This window comes from Lepisma saccharinum, chromosome 6 (genome assembly GCF_977018435.1).
Source record: "Lepisma saccharinum chromosome 6, izLepSacc3.1, whole genome shotgun sequence".
Classification (NCBI taxonomy): domain Eukaryota; kingdom Metazoa; phylum Arthropoda; class Insecta; order Zygentoma; family Lepismatidae; genus Lepisma; species Lepisma saccharinum.
In genome coordinates this window covers 79164253-79183253 of record NC_139234.1, presented here as the reverse complement: position 1 = coordinate 79183253, position 19001 = coordinate 79164253, and the positions used below count along the sequence as shown (strand labels likewise).

At 38.7% G+C, this 19001-nt stretch overlaps 1 protein-coding gene across 1 annotated transcript in view; it reads left to right on the top strand.

The window, feature by feature from the left end:
- LOC145988904 (activating signal cointegrator 1 complex subunit 3-like) overlaps positions 1–18433 on the top strand; it is a 209003-nt gene extending 190570 nt beyond the window's left edge. The window contains exons 29-30 of the mRNA XM_083124197.1: positions 4037–4385; positions 18200–18433. Coding sequence (XP_082980323.1) covers positions 4037–4385; positions 18200–18414 — 564 coding nt within the window. The 3' untranslated portion in view covers positions 18415–18433. The remainder of the gene's footprint in view (positions 1–4036; positions 4386–18199) is intronic.
- Positions 18434–19001: the final 568 nt, after the last annotated feature.

Below are 19001 nucleotides of genomic sequence, written 5' to 3'. Positions count from 1 at the left end.
AAGTGAAGCAAAGTGAACAAAATCAGTCAACCAATGTGTGTATCCCAAGTTTGATTATTTTACAACATGTAGTGTGTAATCCCTGACAATCATCCTGGCCATGACACAGTTACTTGGTTCGACAATAAATAGTAACATTATGATATCTTTAAAAAAATTAAATGCATGGATCCCTTTTTAATGTTATAAATTGCGTATATCTATGTATTCCTGTACGTTTGAGTTCTTGGCCGTTGGGGTAGGTAGATGTGTCGCTGGACAGCCGACCAGCAGTAAGTTTCCAGTAACGGGTTAAGTCATTAGTGGGGCCTATAAATAGGAAGGGCAGGGGTGCAGTGGGTCTCAGATGTTTGGCAGAGTACAGCGATGTAATAGGTATCTTCTTCTCTAAGGGGAGCGGCTGGGCGAGCTTTCTTTCCTTACTATGTGAACCGATGGCGGGGATGTTAACTTTCTTTCTTTTAATACACACACTTGCTCTTTTCACATTACTTCAATAGTACATCTCATGTGAGAAACCGGGTACATATGTACACATACCTTCAGCCACCATTTTTGGTACTGAAGGTTATTTTTTTTTTCTACACGGGTCTACACACACTCTCTTTGGGAAGGGGGACAGGGTACACCGAAATGTAGATTTTGCTAATAACGGCCAAGAATTAACTTATGTACATATAATATGAATAAACATATATATATATATATATAATAGGAAATGGGCGTTAAGTTATAATTTGAAGAAGTATCTGTCTATTGCCTAAACAGTGGCGTATGCTGGTTCTAACGAGTGGGTAATCTCCGACCCTTGATCATCAAACTCCAAAAGTTTCCGTGCATTTTATATCAGGATCCATATGGGATTTAGGAATATTTTGTGGGAATGTTTGTCTTATTGTGGCGACCACAATCAATTAATTCTCATTATTGCAGTTTAATATACGTGCAGAATTTCAAATAATAAAACAAGACAGTATTATAAAGCAAAATAAAAAAAAACTGTGAAATATAAAATGAAAGACATGCACTAGTGAAATAGAAACCCTCATTATTAATTTAAGTGCAAAATTCAACTTACTCCAGGACTCAGAATGAAATTCCCTATGAATGATAAAAAAAAATTCCCTTTCCGAGCTCCAAATTCCCTGCGATGACAGGTTTTAAAAGTTCGAATCAGTGCAGGCCGGAGCCAGAAATTTATTTCGGGGTGGGGGTGGAGAGGAGGGTACTCATCCCTTATTAGCAGCCGCCACATAAAGTTGAAAAAGTGGGGGTAGAAGTTCTGAAGATAAATCTCAGATAATTACAACGTATTATGCAATGTGTTTAATCTGCAAATGAAGTAAAATTAATTACCACTATACACTTTTTAAATTAGATATATGAATGATTTCGGGGAGGGGATTTCAGCTCCCCGAGTCCTCCACCTGGCTACGTGCCTGATGTGTTTGTTCCTTATATGTTTTAGTCGTTCATCTTCATCACTATTAATCTAAAAAGGTGGAATAGTAACTTAAATAAACTAAAATATATGTAATTTATTTATATATTTTCCTTTAAAAAATATTCAGTTCCGTGAAGGAAGTACTCTCGCTGCTTTTGAAGATTAGAGAGTAGAAACAATCACTATTTTTGCAAATACAAGAATGGGGGGGAGTCAGCTTATAGGTGCATTAATTGCTTAAGTTTTGAATTTTAATTTAGTTTGCTTCATCTTCAATATTTAAGCTTTTTCCTTTTGATAAATTTCTATGTAACAGACATCAGCAAGACAGAAGTAAATGTATAGTGAAAATTAGCGTAGAATTGGTTTGCCTATGTTATTCATATTTTCCTGTTCTTCGCACTTTACCGGGTATGTTTTCCCTATTTCCCTTACAGAAGGCAATTTGTGAACCCAAAATTCCCGTTCCTGAGAAATGTCCCTGCCATAAAAAACACAGTTTCTATGTTTAGCGGCGACATAGCGTTCGGGAGAGAATTGTGGAGGAGGGTTGTAGGAGGTCAATGGTCGCCAGCGGAGGGAAAGGCAAACTCTACGGGTTGAGACCGGTGGACTCTCACCAGAAGGAGCTTACCCTGGCCACGGAATCGCTGCGCCTGAGAAGCAGAGTTTCCTCCCCCCTCTTTTCTTTCTCTTCCCTTCTCGCCAAGGGTTGTAAAGGAAGCGGGTGGAATGACGTCAGGGTGAGATTCCCTAACGTCATTCCACCGGCTGGAGAAAGGTTCCCGGACATTCAGCGGCAAACGGTTGGAAGCATTCGCGGCGCGTTGGAAGCAAAGAAATGTATGCATCGAAATTGGTTTGGAAGAATATTGCGAAGAAATGTATATTTTTTTTTAAAAAAAAAAAAAAAGAAATACAGCCGGGTCATCTGCGATTACCTAGATGACCCAGAGTATACGCCGCTGTGCCTAAACTAGCATCCCCAGAACAACTTCAGGTGCTGCAAGTTTTGAACCTAGGGACAAGGATTCAAAAATGTATGGTTGTGTATATTGTGCATGTTGCAGAGAATCGCCTTAAAAGCACAAAATATACCTATACAAGTATAAGGATATATTTTCAATTGTTTATTATTTAGTATCATATAATTTTGTTTAAAAATATGAGGATAATTGCAATTTACGAAAATGCAATGGGCATCATTGAAAAAGAAAGAATAGGCCACTTTCATGCATGAAACATTTTCTCTTGACTACAACTAATTTAGTTACTTTTTGAAGAAACAGTAACTGTAATCTAGTTAGTTTTTTAAAAAAAACAAAAAAAAAACACTAATCGATAAATATAACTATTACATTTAAAGCTGAGCTGATGCCATTTTAAACTGATAGTCTTACCGATTCCAACCTGATGATTTTGGCAAATTTAAAATAATTAAGAATACTGATGAAAGTTATTTGGGATTATATCATGTCAACTACCTAAGTTTTGTTTCAGAATGTCCAGGGTTTACATATAACATAGGCTGATCCAATACCAATCTGTAAGTGTCTGAAATTATTGGCAGGAATTTAATAACCAATACGGACCGGTAATTTTCCATGGGCTCAGTGCCTCACAGAGTCTGCAAAAATGCCACATGACATTTTCAACTATTTTTAATATCCTGAAAATCATGAAAAATTAGTCATATTTATTATTTTTGCATTACATTTTAATAAGGTTGGCCAAATATGGATACAATTTTTTCTGGATATCAGATAATTTTCTATCCAGATTTCAAATATCTGGATATTGGATATTCAGATTATCCTAGTTCTCTGGATTATCCTGATATCCAGATTATCCTAAATGTCCAGATATCCGAATGTGTGCATTATCAGGAGAATTCTATTGTGTGTTTTACTGGTTCTCCACATATCCTTCTATTCATTAAAAAATAAAGTGCTCCCCTGTGCTTTGCACCACACCATGAAGGCATATAGGGGATGTGGAGTTAGGGCCACACACTTTCTTGATCACGGTTGAAGGTGAGAGTGATGTGATCAGCACCATGCCCCTGGTTGCCTTTAACCCCCTCCCCTCCCAGTTTTCTCCAGGTACCCACTTTGGGCAGTGGAACAGGTAGAAAAAATCCCGGTTCTCTCCTCCTGGGGATCGAACCCGGGTCTTGCATGGCAGTCAGACGCCCTAATGACTGAGCTACCAAGGCTCTAATTCTTTTAGTCATAATTTTCATATTTCACTGTACAGACTATTTTACAAATGCTTTATTAAATGTGTTCTATCCAGATACCCGAATTCTCTGGATATTCATATTATCCAGATACTTGAAATCTCCAGATATTTGGATTATCCAGATATTAAAATAATCCGTTTATTCAGATTATCCATTGCATCCAAAATGGATATCAGATAATTTGAAATGCAGATATCTGTTATCTGGGCATTGTGGCCATTCCTACTTTTCATATGTTTTTTTTTAAAATATCCTTCATGATGCATTTTGTTTTCAAGTCTTTCATTTAATCGCCATTTACCCTCATCATCATGCCAAAATATTAATCTTCCTTCATCTTTTCCAAACAGTTGGTGAAGGTTCTTCAAAGTCTTCCAGTTTTGAGAGTACAATTAGCTTTATACGAGAGCAAAGGGTACAACAGATACTTTGAACACAGCATCAGCTTCCTCCACATAGACCGTCACCTGAGAGTCAGGGCCAACATGGAGTACACGCTCGTAATACAATTGGCCAGGTTGAATCCTCCCTTGGAAAGCCTGGTGGCGTTCGCTCCATGCTTTCCTCAGCCCAAGGAAGAGGCATGGTACCTTGTGTTGGGATGTGCGGACAAGGATCTCCTGCTGGCTATGAAGAGGGTGTCCTTCATACAAAATGAATCGTTTCACATGCTGTCATTCATTGCTCCTAAAGAAGAAGGTAGGTCTTTGGTTAAGTTTAATAATAGGCTCTTGCACCATTTAATAATAGGCTCTTGCACCAATCTTATGAGTTGGGGTGGTCTAGTCAGTAACCGACATGAGATTGAAGGTGACACAAGTAGATGCCTTGCTGGAGAAGGATACCTTTCTGTACAGAGTGCTGATATACGATGAGACATGGGTACTTTATGATACTCGTTCATTAGCATCACATGAACCCACTCCGAAACAACTGAAACCACCATTGCATCAAAAGAAAGTTATGCTCTGTGTTTGGTGGACTGTTCAGAGTATTGTGCATCACAATGTGCTGCCATCTGGCCAGACAATCAATGCAACTGTGTACTCTCAGCACCTGGAATGTGTTCTTGAGAAACTGAAAAATGTGGAACTAGCACTGACAAATCACAAAGGTGTCCTCTACTTAGCAGATAATACACACCACACATTGGCTGTCACCTGTGACACCATTTTCCATCTTGGTTGTGAAGCACAGATGCATCCACCTTATTTACCAGACATTGCCCCATCTGTTCCACAACCATCTTAAAGGACGAGAGTTCTGCAAACTGCACTTCATGACATCCTTGGTTTGTGTTCCACCACTTCTGTGGTGGGGTGTTGAGCACAGCACACTATGATGCCACAAGTCCTGCGTTCGAATCTAAGCCTGGACATTGGTGTTCTTTGTCTCTTCATCAATTTCACATCATCACTCATCCTCATGATTAGCCAAACGTGGTGGAAAGCAAAATAAAATAAACCAAATGAATCAATTAGTTCACATTCCACAGTTCTACCACAGTGGGATCCATGTTCTTCTAGAACGTTGGATATGAATCATTGCTGCTGACTGGGGATGATCTTTGATCTGCCAGTTCTGTTTCACATCGCTTTTTGGTATTTGAAGTTGTCAAGTGAAAATCTGTTAGTACTAACTTCGTTACCCTTATAAATATATCACGTAGAAGACCAATTTTTGAGTGCACCTGCCTCCTGAACACAGTCCCTTTTCACTGTAAACTGTTGGAGAGAACGTAATGTGCCAGAAAGGTTGGGTTGGTTTCAGCAAAGTGTCAACATTAAGTATTCACTAAAGTTTTCCATGAGTAGCATGTGTTGTGTTTTTAGAGCCTGTTTATTGTAAAGTGTGTCTCAAAAATATGGGACATTTTGAAATGGAAAATAAAAGAAGAAGATAAATTTCGAAGCAAGTGTATTCATGGAGATGAATAGTAAAAGGTATGCAATTAATTGTAAACATGTTATTCATTCACAAGATGGCCTTCATGTTTTGAAGATGGCTACCGTTTGTGCATACACATTTCTGAAGTCGTCGGGGAACATTGTGCATTGCTCAATGTAACATGTCCACAGGAATCTGGTTGATTTCTAACGGATTTGTGTCTTCAGTTCTGCAATTGTTGCCGATCGATGTTCATACACCTTTGTCTTTAGGTAGCCCCACAAAAAAATCACAGACCGTGAGATCTGGGGATCTTGGGGGGCCATGGGATGTCACGAAATCGCGAAATCACTCGATGGCCAAACAACTGTAGTTCATTTTCAATTTCTGGACAGTCTGAAGTTTGTACAGATGGAACTTTAGCTCACACTTCATTATTCTATGCACGCTTGATCTATGCAGTCACAGAGACGCTGCCTGGCTTCAAACCGAGCATTGTGGACTTCTCTCGATGTTAGTCCGGACAGCCTATATGTTCTCCTGTGTTCGGGCACTGCAAGGTCGTGCTGTTTGTTTCTGCTTGAAGGTTGACTGTGTTTCCTCGAATTTGCATACCCAACTTGATATTGCATGCACGGATGGAACATGTGCAAGCCGTTGCAGTTGATAATGTCGCTGAAATTCTTGATGTGCAGCACTGACACTTCGTTATTCACTTTCACAGCGTATGCACACTGTGCACAACTCCACTGCTCCATGATAACTCATGTTTTGTATGTTACACTTGACCTGGTTGCAATTTGAACTTTCAACCTAAATATTTGAAAGGAAGCAATACTGGTTAGGTGTAAAGTTCTTGCCAAAATAATCCTGGCACAAGTAGTCACAATTACGTGTATTTTGCATTGTACCTGCAACGCGAGGGCACTGTAGATCTCAGTGACTGCCAAACGTGCAGGAACGAGGCAAGAGCCCTAGTTGCAAAAATACAAATTGGGTTCGGTGCGAACAGGAATTACCATAATTCACGCACAAATTAATTAATGTTAATTATTTAGTGATAATCCACAATGTATGCTTATTTTATGAATTGGAGTTCAAGTGCGTTTTGTATTAGCACAGTAGCAATAATGCAAGAAATTTTTGTTTTCACACCAGAAATCATATTTTCTTAACCTAGTTATAATTAAAGCAGATTTGTAATAACTAATGCTAGTACTACTTAAATAACAACGATGTTACAGTCGTTCTACTTCATCTACTACCATCAAGGAACATTACAAGAAAGAAAGTGCATTTCAATAACAAGGTGCCCATTTATTCACAATTGTGGCATTAAATAAATATTCCATAACAAATATGTCTGCAACTGACATTCATTCGTACTTTTAACCGGTCTACGGTTTCTTTAGCATTGTTAATATTCACCAGTTAAAATACTTATATACATATATGGTCACCCTCATAGGCGATACAACTGACATTCGTGAACCTTGCTGACAAGACTCCCAACCAAGACATAAATGAGCAATTATAATTTTTAGGGCAGTCAACAATTAGACAATCCTCACACGATTAATGATTTACGTCATCAAACCTTCCACATACTTCATACATTAATCAATAATAATGATTCTAATATATGTAAATAATTGCCTTTGTTTCAGATCATATATTTACAGACGCTACGTTCACGAGGGTCAAGGGAAAGAAACTAAATTCATTAGGGTTTCATATTTTTGACAAATGGTTCGCGATTCTTAATAACGCAGCAATAAAGTCTTGACTATTATTCAATGTTGACATACTTTCGTTGGCAAATTATTATAGTTTACTTGCAATGTTAAGCTAGCACCCACACATTCTAATGCAATTGCATGCTTCTTTCAAGAAGTTGTTTGTATTAATAATTTGTAGCATATTTTCGTAAAGTTCATGCAAATCAAAACTGTGCTCAAAGTTCACTAAAGTTGCAAACGTTAATTGCAGCATTAAATGTTATAAAGTTTTGACGTGCAATAATTACATAGCCACATCGATTACTTGGGTCAAAACTAGAATTTATTCGACGTCGCATTCAAAGTTCAAATGCTATAATTTGTCACTTTCATTCAAGTAAAGTTCACAGTAGAGTGTATGTACCTTATAATGCACAATATAGTTAGCAAAACATGTGGGCCAACATGAATGCGTAATGGCGTCTCTCTTCTTCCTCAAAAGTGCAGGTTCATGGTACAGATACGTATTGCTCGACTGGATATACGTAAGGTGTAATGAGAAAGTGATGTTAACAGCTGGTTGAGCAAGCGCCGAGTGCAAGCTCAAAAACAGAAACTATATGACTGCTCGCAGGCAACGTAATTTTTAAGGAGCCGTCAGATGGCAGCTAAAGCTTGGGCTAACATATATTGGCCAAAATGACAACTTCTAGTAACATTCTGAGAGAAGATTCATTTTATAACGTAACGTTGCGTAAAAATAGTATGCTACGTTACAGTTACGTGGTGCCACATTCCTTGCAGTGTTGCCAAGTTAAGATTTCAAAAAATCCCATATTTTTGAGACATTAGTTTCAAAGATAAATATGTTTTAAAAACATGCATTGTTTTGATATATGCATGAAGTATGTTCTGTTAATTTTTTCCCCCTGAAAAACTAAAAATAATAAGTGTGTAATTCTTTCCAACCCTGAGGTTGTGTCCGGAGGGGAGTGGGCAAAATTGGGATATAGTGATTTTTTCTTATCTTTTACTTCTGCTAATTAATAAAATGTACATGCTTTTCACGAGCATACCCTTATATCCTGATTCATACTGAACAAAGATAGGTATTGTTTGTAACTATATCATCATTCGTGTACAAGATAAATAATTTTAGAAAACTTGAATTGTCTTGCATTCATTGTTTTCAGAAGTTTAAATCATGAGTACAGAATATAGAAGAATGTACGCCAATATTTAGGAACAATTTCCAGTCCCGAAGTCCCAGGAGCAGTGTTCAAATTTCATGAAAAAGTTGCTTTGACCAATAATTGTAATAATAATATCACCCCCTTCTAATTGCTAAAGTATACAGCAAAACCTTGATTTTACGTTCCCGAATTTGACATTTTCCCACATTATACATTCAATCTTGAGGGTCCCAATGTAGCAAAATACTATAAAATTTTCCTCAATTTTACGTTTTCCCGCATTTTAAGTTTTTTCAGCTTGGTCCCCTGAAAAACGTAAAAGCGAGGCTCCACTGTATGTGCTTTTTATTAGGAAAACTTTTACATTACATCTTGATTTATACTGATCAAAACTAGATATGATTCTTATCTTTGCGACCTTTGCAAGATATTCAATTCTATGTAGAGCAATATATATTTCCAAATTCCATGCTGGAAAAAGACTGGGATTTGAGGCGAATACCACAAAAGACCAGAGATATCCAGCCTCCGGAGGCTTGCGAGGCTGAGGCCAAGTTGGAGTTTGGAGGCTGAGGCCCTGTGAGGCCAAACTGGAGATCGGAGGCTCAGGCCCTGCGAGGCCAAGATGGAGTTCAGAGGCTGAGGCCATGTGAGGCCAAACTGGAGATCGGAGGCTCAGGCCCTGCGAGGCCAAGATGGAGTTCAGAGGCTGAGGCCATGTGAGGCCAAGTTGGAGGTCAGAGGCTGAGACCATGTGAGGCCGAGCTGGAGGTCGAAGGCTGACTTTCAACTCGTGAGGCCGAAGTCAAATGACCATCTCTGCAGAAGACAGCCTGGGCATATAAGAGTTACAATTACTTTCAGATTTTTGAAAAATATATTTTGTTCTGCCAAACCAAATTGCGATCTGTGTTATACATTTCCACTGGCCTGGAAAGTCAGGAAAATCAGCTTTGGGGTGAAAATATATGTGTATGTAATTGTCAGGATCAAAAACTTAAGAGCCCGTATCACCGCTGGTGATGATACCTAAAAAATAGGTTCTTGCGTCGACGTTCTGTGCTCGAACAGTCAAGTGTGTCACATTTAAATTTTACTGAGTTAAAGATCAAATATGAAATTTGTTATGTCGCGAAGCCTTTTTTTAAATACATTATTTATTACGTAGTTTTCCTTATCTCAATTTTGTAAAATTCACTTGCTCGCCAATTGTATGTAATAACTTAAATCAACATTTTAAAGCACAAGAAAGCTTCAACTGTTCTTCTACAGCAAAGAAATGAAACTGATCTTACAGAATTTTCTTTAGAATGTCAGTAGCTTTTTGACGTACAGAGCAATATATGTAAATTTTAACTTCGACTTTTCTAAGCTGGTCGCGCTAGCCGTTTCCCCCTCTGTACCGCTGGCGCCCCTCATGAACCCCCCTCCTCACTCCTCGGCCGTCCCTTTTTTCTTTCACAATCAGCTTTCCCTTCCTCAAGTGGCAAGAAAACCGCATGCTGAGAGCTAGGAAAAGAAAAAAGAAGGCAGGGAAAGGTTTTGGGGGAGAATCAATGGTTTGGGCGATGCTTGTAAACAGTTCTTCACTACGCGATATCCTAATATTAAATCACGATGGGTTTGTAGTGCAATGACAACAGTGAAGGACGGTGGATTTCCCCAGTATATTGTTCACAAATGGGAAGGGCTGATTGCACAGACTGAAGTACACCTTTACAAAAGGTTTGCCCGCGAAAGAAAAATTGTGCCAAATTATAACTTTTTTTTCTGAGAACACGATAGTCCATTACCAAGGGATTTTTTTTAGGGGGGAAGGTGACTGTACCCAAAGTTTTTAGGTAAATATTGTGTAAATTCTATCTGGTGGTGGATTATCAACCAGTCACGCAAATGAATGACTTTTTAGCTGTCGATCATAAATAAGTTCAATGAACGTTCATTGTCAGTTTGAGATATTTCTGAGGGTCAATGGTAAAAAAAACTACTTGATGATCTGTTATGGAAATAGTGCTATTTTTAAACATTTTGAACGTCCGTTCAATTTAATTTCGATTTGACTCCTTTCATGATTTGTAAGTAGGGGGATAAAATATATTTACTTAATACTTTACTGCGTTATTTTTTCACCAATTACATATATATATTACAGTCAGACCCAAGGATAAATCGCAACATAAGATAGTTCTGTGTCATCATATACAAAAGTACTTTTAGGCATAGGTCTTATGTAAAATAAAATACATTAATTATGTTGTTTTTTCTTTTCCAAAGACATTATTTAGTGGAATAAATTGACAGACTTACTATTGATAATGACCATACAAAACACCATAAAAATTGCATTAACTTTCAACTTTCTGGGTCCGGCCACCGTGGGGGAGTGGTTAGAACATCGCGCTACGACGCCAGGGCTCCTGGGTTCGAATTCTGGCTTGGGCACGGACAACTGTGAGTGTCCATTCATCAATTTCATCAATTCATCACTCGTCCCCATCTTCGCAAATTGGCCAAAAGTGGCACAAAAAGCGAAGTAAAATGAAGCAAATCAATCAATCAATCAACTTTCTGGATATACGACAAATAACACTATGTAATGTAACACTATTTCTCAGATCCTCTGATTATGGGGAGCAAGGGCCTTGATAAAAGTTAGCTTACGAAATAAAACCCTCATTCCATCTAACTGTTTTTATTACATTGATGGGCACAAAACACGGTCGTGTGTGTCCCGACGCACCTAAATCACTTCATTAGATGAATTTCAACTTCAGTGGCACCATTGTTCTCTGCTGGCGCTTTATTTTCCATCTCATCTCTGTCGTTCAAAGACTAATTTACGTATAAACGTGGTTTAGTACCGCAAATTCAAAACAACTACACATAATTTATTCATGTGCAATATATGGACAATTTATTCTGCAGACACATACAGATAATACAACTAAAGAATAAAATATGTGGAGGTGTTAATAAGAAATTTGCTAGTGGGAGAGTCCAATTACATAGGAAGTAATACACTACCCTTCCCCTACGTGGTTACTTGGAACTTTCGTCGGTTTGAAAATAGTATTTACTTTTATTTCTATAAAAGCATAATGTTGTTTAAGAAGGGTTATAAGATTCCTCTGCACTAAATTTCTAAGTGAGACTATTAAGCAACTTCTCCCTCACCCTTTCATTTATGCAGCGTATGCAAAGAGTGTGAATACTTTTTTGCTGAAAATGGAAAATGAACCACAGCAAGAAACTAATGAAATACGTCTGTTTTTATGAACAGCTGCAGAATTATCTACAAACTTGTTGAAAATCACAATTTTGCTAGCTTGTACTCATTGGACAAAATATATAGAGCCAGGGACGGCGCTACAAAGAGGTTAGGGGGGGATGAAACCCCCACAACAGATCTAAGCTCCCTATAGCCGCCAGATTTTTATAGTACGTTAGACTCCTTTCGATCGAAAATAAGAACTAGAAGCTATCTTACGTAATATTTTCCATTATAAAACTTCCCTTAGGGCAAGGCCATTGCAATGTTCAAGTACATTTCCTGCTTTTATAAGATCGCAAGATTATTACAACGTGTTGTACGTAAAATCGTGGTTGGAGGTAGCAGCTGCAGATCTGCATGGATCAACAACGGACATTGATTATTTAATACTTACTAAGTGATTGTTAAATCACAAGTCTCCAAACTTGCCAAAGAATTTGCAGATACTCTGCTGCCTATCTGGTAGGTGGATGTGTTCAGTGGCTGTGGGATTGCTGTTTGGTTGTTGGAGGGTCAAACGATGATGATAATATGATGCCTACGAAGCTAAATGTTAACAATTATTATCCTATGTAAATCATGTCACTATTTTTGGAACGAGTGTGAAAAAATATTTTTTATAAGTTGGAGGATGTTACCAATTCTATTGCGAAGGTAACACTGAGAGAACAAACAATATTTTCAGTGCAAGTTCACCTACACTATGAGACAAAAGCATTGACTATCAATATCATTGACATAAATCAATGGATACAGTTGCAGCTCTCGCACTGGGCAGAAGTGATTAGTAGTGAAAATAACAACCAATAGTTTTATATGTGTTTCACATCTGATTCTTCTCCATGCAATAGTAATTGGCCACTCGGCATAAATTATTTTCCAACGTCATAAATAATAATTTATTAACATGTAGACCTAGGCTTTCAAGGAATAAAACTGCCCAAGCTTGCTGATTTTTGCACTGAATTGCAATGTTTAGTTGCACAAAGGCTAATCGGGACAAAACCTACAGCCTAAAGTGGAATTCGAGCCACTTAATTAAATGTGCCTAACCGTGGATCGAACTCGTGACCCCTCGATTACAAAGCATCATTATTACCGCTAACCGAGGCGGGGAGGTTCACTTATAATCTTTCTAATTCTTAACATTTAAGAGTTAGGTAGTTTCTGTAGTCTTTTAATTAACTTAATGTCGTATTTTTGCCTCTCGGATGTTTTCAATAACGATGTAACGATGAAAGGATTGAGAAAACATCGCTGACAATTATGTTCATTGCAAATACTCGAATGAGAAACTACAATCAGAAAAGCTGCCCCCGTGGCGGAGTGGTTAGCACATCGTGCTACGATGCCAGACATCCTGGGTTCAAATCCCAGCTTGGGTTGGGTGTCCCTTCATCAATTTCATCATATCATCACTCATCCCCCATCTTCGCAATTAGCCAAAAGTGACAGTAAATCAAACTAAACTAAATCAATCAGTCACTACAAACCGGAAAATAAACTTGACGGTTCTTGAGATGTTGAACGTCCTCCAACTTTCAAAAATTCATTTTTCACACCTATTCCGGAAATTGGAAACACCATTTGTAGAGGATAAGGATTGTACACATTTAACTCTATATATAACCTATAGAACCAAATAACAATCTCACAGCCACTGAATAAATCCACCTACCAGGTAGGCAGCAAAATATCATGTCACTATCGTGACAAGTTTGGCGACTCATGATTTAACAATTTCTTAGTATCAAATGATCAGTGGTCATTGTTGATCTAGGCAGATAAGCAGTTGCCCTGGCCTTTCACGATTTTAGAACACATCGTAATAAGGTAACATCTTCCTGAAGTAGAAAATATACTTGAGCATTGTAGTGACCTTTTATGAAACTTTTATCGAAATGCGTCTACTGTACAATAAAACAATATTATACTCTAAAAGGAAATGGCGCAACCACAAGGAGACAGGGGGGCATTGCCCTTTTTGCCTTTTTCCAACCTTGGACGGAAATCAATTATAGGGGGGGGGGGCATACATTGAAGTAAAAGAAAGCAAGACTAGCAGAATCTACTAGTAGCAAAACAAAAGGATACTCAAGACGGAATTAGTTTTCATGTCCATCTTGCATTATTTCTTACAGACGGCCAGGATCACATGCAGGGGGCACAGAGGGGCAATTGTCCTCTCGACTTTAAATTTTATACAAATAAAAATATATTTCGTAAAATTTTCTTTCTCGCTTCGCTCACGGTACCTGCTTTTCTTGCAGTCTTGTCAACTTCCGAACCGTAGCTAGGAAGTAGCGGGAGTTGGTCCTTGGAGCCGAACAATCTGATTGAGAAAAATTGTAAAAGAGAATACCATGGCGTCCCATGAAATGTTTTGTGTCCTATTAAATCAATACTGTTTTCAACTTTCAAAAATTTGGATCGAAAAATTTTCTTGCTCGCTTCGCTCGCCAGTTGCTGCTATAACAGTTTGGTTTGGACGAAAACAAGCGCTCACATTTCAGACAATTTATATAATTTTTGCTGTTGGTTTGTTAAGGGGCGGATGAATAGATTACGTAATGTATTTAAATAATATGTTCATACCTAGGTGTATATATATATATATATACTGTGTATATATAATATACACACGGGCGCACGAATACACACACACACACACACACACACACACATATATATATATATATATATATATATATATATATATATATATATATATCACATCAATGCAAAAAACTAAAACAGTGAGTTAAAATGAGTTTTCTTTCCTGATCTGACTTAATTTTCAAGGTTTTTGCCCCCCCCCCCCTTATCAGAGGGTCTGCGCACGCCTATGATGTTGGTACCTTCTTCTAATAATAAAAACAAGTTAAAATAACAGTAATATTAAATTAATAATATTAAAATATTAATTAATATTGTTATCACATGAATGGGAAAAGACGGCATAAGAATAGGAATATAACAGCACGTATTCATTATCTAGCTCATGAATAGTTAAGATCGCTTCAATTTGTATAAAAACAACTGACCTGGCAAGGTGATTGTGAAACAGATAAGGAATTGAATATTTATTGAATAACGAAAAAGGATGTTAGATCCATTTGACGAAAAGTAAAGCTCTTAATTTAATATTTAAGCATATTACTTAGGTAGTGGTGTGCATAAATCTTCTTTGATACAGTCATCCAAAGTTGTATGACCGCAATGTAATCCTTCCCTTACAATAAGTTTGACGGAAATACACCTCTCTCGATTATATGACAGATGCTAAACAAAACAAGCATATTTACATAATTTAATTTTAGTACTTCGTAAGTCTCTCGTGAAAGATTCGGACTCCCTGGACACCCCGCCTCCCCTAAATAGTCCTTGGCTCTATTACATGTAAGTTGTATTGCGATGTTCGTCAATGTGTGTTTTTCTTCTTTCAGATACTCGGAAAAAGTGTTGTCTTGTCACAGAAACCCTCTCGGAGTTATAAACGTGCGGGCTCAAAAGAAAGGTCTGTTATGGTCAGAGTCTGACCTTCCAGGCAGGGTGGGGGTGGGGGTGAGTAGCGGACAGGGAACCTTGTCTTCTGTTTGTTTCGACAGAGCAACCTTCCCACCAGTAAAGTCTCAATAGGTCTCCCATGCAATGGATTTGTGTTCGAAGGGGGAAATGGAATCAATATTGGCAAGACTAGGAAGAAAAATTGACATCTGTCCGGTGCTTTTTTCGAGTGACGCTGATACGGGCTCTTAAATCACATTTCACTTTTTTCCATTAACCAAATTGTAATCAAGGAGTCCCTGATGAAGGCACATTGTTTTGGCTTGATGACAACGAAAAGGGAGGAACCTTCCGGAAGATGCCTGCCTCCAGCCCCATACATATGTCTTTTCCACGGAATATTGGTTCCCCCGTTTTCATTTCCTCGCGACTTTATTTGATTCAAAGAATACATATATATACATTCCTGCAAGTTACAATGTAATCAGCATGATCTGGTACGGGAGTTCAGTAATCCAGAATAAACCCGATTTACAAAGTTTGTTAATATGATATTTATTTTGTGGTTGTGTTCTTAGGTATGTAGTGTGTGTTTCAGTATGTCATTTGACTGAGATAGTGTTAGGAGTTGAGTGGTTAGATGTGACGTGTGGACGTGTTCTCATGTTGTATTGTTGTTTAGTGGTTTATGTGTGTGTAGTTTTTTTGTGCAAGTGTGTGAAGGGAAAGTGAAGATTATTTGATTGAAGGTAATGAAGGCAGGGAGAAGTTAATCAAGTGAGAAGGTTAAGAGTTTGGGCATTGGCTAAAGTATGTACAGGGTCCGGCGGAATGATTTGAGTCACGTAGTACGGCATCGCTGTTGCGCCTGCGCAACGACGTTTGTGCGCACTGCATTGAGGAAGGACTGCCATTTGTAAGTATGGCCTTGTGGAGTTCGGAACATCGAGCATTCGCCGTTGAGGTGTATTTAAAAAATAACGAGTCTCCAATCACCGTGCAGCGACTCTTTCGTCGCCATTTCCAGGTGGGCCGACATCAGATCGTCCCGGATCATAGGACGATTGTACGGCGGGCGCAACAATTCAGGACTACTGCATGGTGTGCATAAAAGAAAAGCCCGGGGCGACCAAAGACACAACGGACCCAGGAGCGAGTGGAGGAGGCCCTTCAAGCACTGATCCGAAGTCCTCGGCGTTCTGCTGCCAGACATGTCTTGGCACTAGGAATGTCAGATCGTTCCCTGCGGCGCATCATCCATGAAGACCTCCACTTCCACCCCTACAAAATGCAGGTCGCACAGAAACTAATCGAACAAAATAAACATGCCCGACGTTGCGTTGCTTGGAACTTTTAGCAGCCGAACCGCAGATGCGAAACAACATACTGATGTCGGATGAGGCTCATTTTGATCTGCATGGTGGTGTCAATAATCAGACTTACAGATACTGGTCGCCATTTAATCCTTGTTGGCTGCATGAGCAACCCCTGCACAGTGAACGTGTGACGGTGTGGTGCGGTGTGGCATAGTTTGGCATCATCGGTCCATATTTTTTTGAGGATCTTCATGGACGTGCGGTAACGGTTAATAGCGATCGCTATGTCCAAATGTTACATGACTTCCTCCTTCCAAGGGTGAACAACGACATATGGTTCCAACAGGACGGGGCAACAGCCCACATGGCGTGCAGGTCCATGACTGTCTTGCGGCGTCATTTTCCTCGTCGATTGATTTCCTGATTTGGGGAAATTCATTGGCCATAACGGTCGACCGATTTGACTGCCCCTGACTTCTTCTTGTGGGGCTACCTGAAAAGTCAAGTGTACGCTACACGTCCTCATACCGTGGCTGAACTGAAGGCAAGGATACGTAGCTGTGGAGGCGATCCCATTGGACATGCTGGAGCAGGTGATGCGAGCTTTCGTTCGCCACCTGGAAGAATGCGCTGAACGTGATGGCAACCATCTGTCGGGCGTTATCTTCAAAACCAAGTAAAATGGCATATATGGTATGTAATGGCATCTATTATTCTTTGTTTTCAATGTGTGTTTCAATAAATTATTCGATTTGTTTCGACGTTCTGTCCTTTTTATATCCTACTATTCATTCTGTCGGACCCTGTAGTGTGATAGTAGTGTCAGATATAAGGGGTATATATGTTGTTCGAGTGTCTTGAGGAAGGGTGTTGAGAGAGCGTCATTGTTGACTATTCTGGAAGCTCCAGGAGAGGTTTGGATTGATAGGTAAGGTTATCTCATGCTTATTACACCGCGCCATGAAGACAAATCTCAGGTTTTTTTTAAGTGATGTGATCAGCACCATCTCCAGCCACCTTTACCACAACTTTCCCTCCTTCCCCTTCTCACTTGGTACAAATTTATCGGAGTCTGGGTTAAGAAGATAGGAAAATTTGCAACCTTACATCACACTCTAATTTTTCTTTTTTTCATGGCATTATGAATTATCATACTTAGTTTATGCAAAAAATATGTTTCACTTCATAAATAAAAAGTAACATTTAGGAAAGAATTGCCCTTGAACTTTAATATGCCATGCCAGGGACATCCATGCTATAGTGGAACCACAAGCAAAAAAGCCTGCGCAGACATGCAACTCCTGTGCACCGTACTCCCACATGGAGGGGAGGGGCAGAGTGGAGCATGCTTCATTCTGGCCCTGAGTTGAGCGGAGACTTTTTGCTGAAGGTTCTTTTCCTTGTGGTCGCTCTATAATGACAAATTGCATGTACATAATTTTTAAATCTTTTATTTTTGATCATTTTTTCATTATAATGGATGTGCCATAAAGAGTTGTATCCCTAGAATATGGGATTTTTTAGAACTATTGTTACAGACCTGTGGACTTTCTAATCGTAGAATCACCCATAGATCAGTTCATGTCCAATAACCAAGGATATTGGTGTATCTTATTTTCAGGTCACACTGTCCTAACATTGTATGTGATGTCAGACTGCTACCTTGGGTTAGACCAACAGTATGACATTCATCTGGAAGTCATGAGGCCCTATTTCCAAGGAAGGGTGTTCCAGTCTTCTCTGAGAGGGAGGAACCGATACAACCGGTTTACTTCTTTCCAGAAGGTCAAGGAAAAGGAGGAGGAAAGCTGGGAAGAGGAAGAAAGCTGGGATTAAGTAAAGTTTTCCCCCCTTTTTTTTTACTTTTTTTTATGTTTGTTTTGTGAACAAGAGAATGTTCCTTTTTTTACTTTGAATAAAGCTATTTCTGATAAAATGTAATTTTTCTTTTCCAAATACTGAATTGATTCTTGATCTATATGCATGCAAACAGAAAAGGAATATGATCTCGTGTAGATAAGCAAGTTTTCGTGGATTTTCCCTTTATATTTTGGTTACATCACTCTTCTATCTGTCTAGATTAATTACGATAAGAGGATGGATGGTGAATTGATAAAATAGATGAAGGGACAAATACATCGGCCTGTGTATGGGAGTCATGGCAACCTACAACGATGACTGAGGGTTCATCGTGCTGGCCACATGTCACCCTGCAACATGGGCTGTTGCACCACAGGTTATTGTTATATAAGATTGCAATTTGTTTTTGTTTTTTATAACTGCATCTTTCTCAGTGAAAACCAAACGTATGATGTAGGCTGTCAAGGAAAATAACACTATTTTGTTCAAACGAAATATACAATACAAAAACAGCAGTAAAACTGGTCTCAAGTTTACAGTGTCCTTCCCGAAGTTATTATATG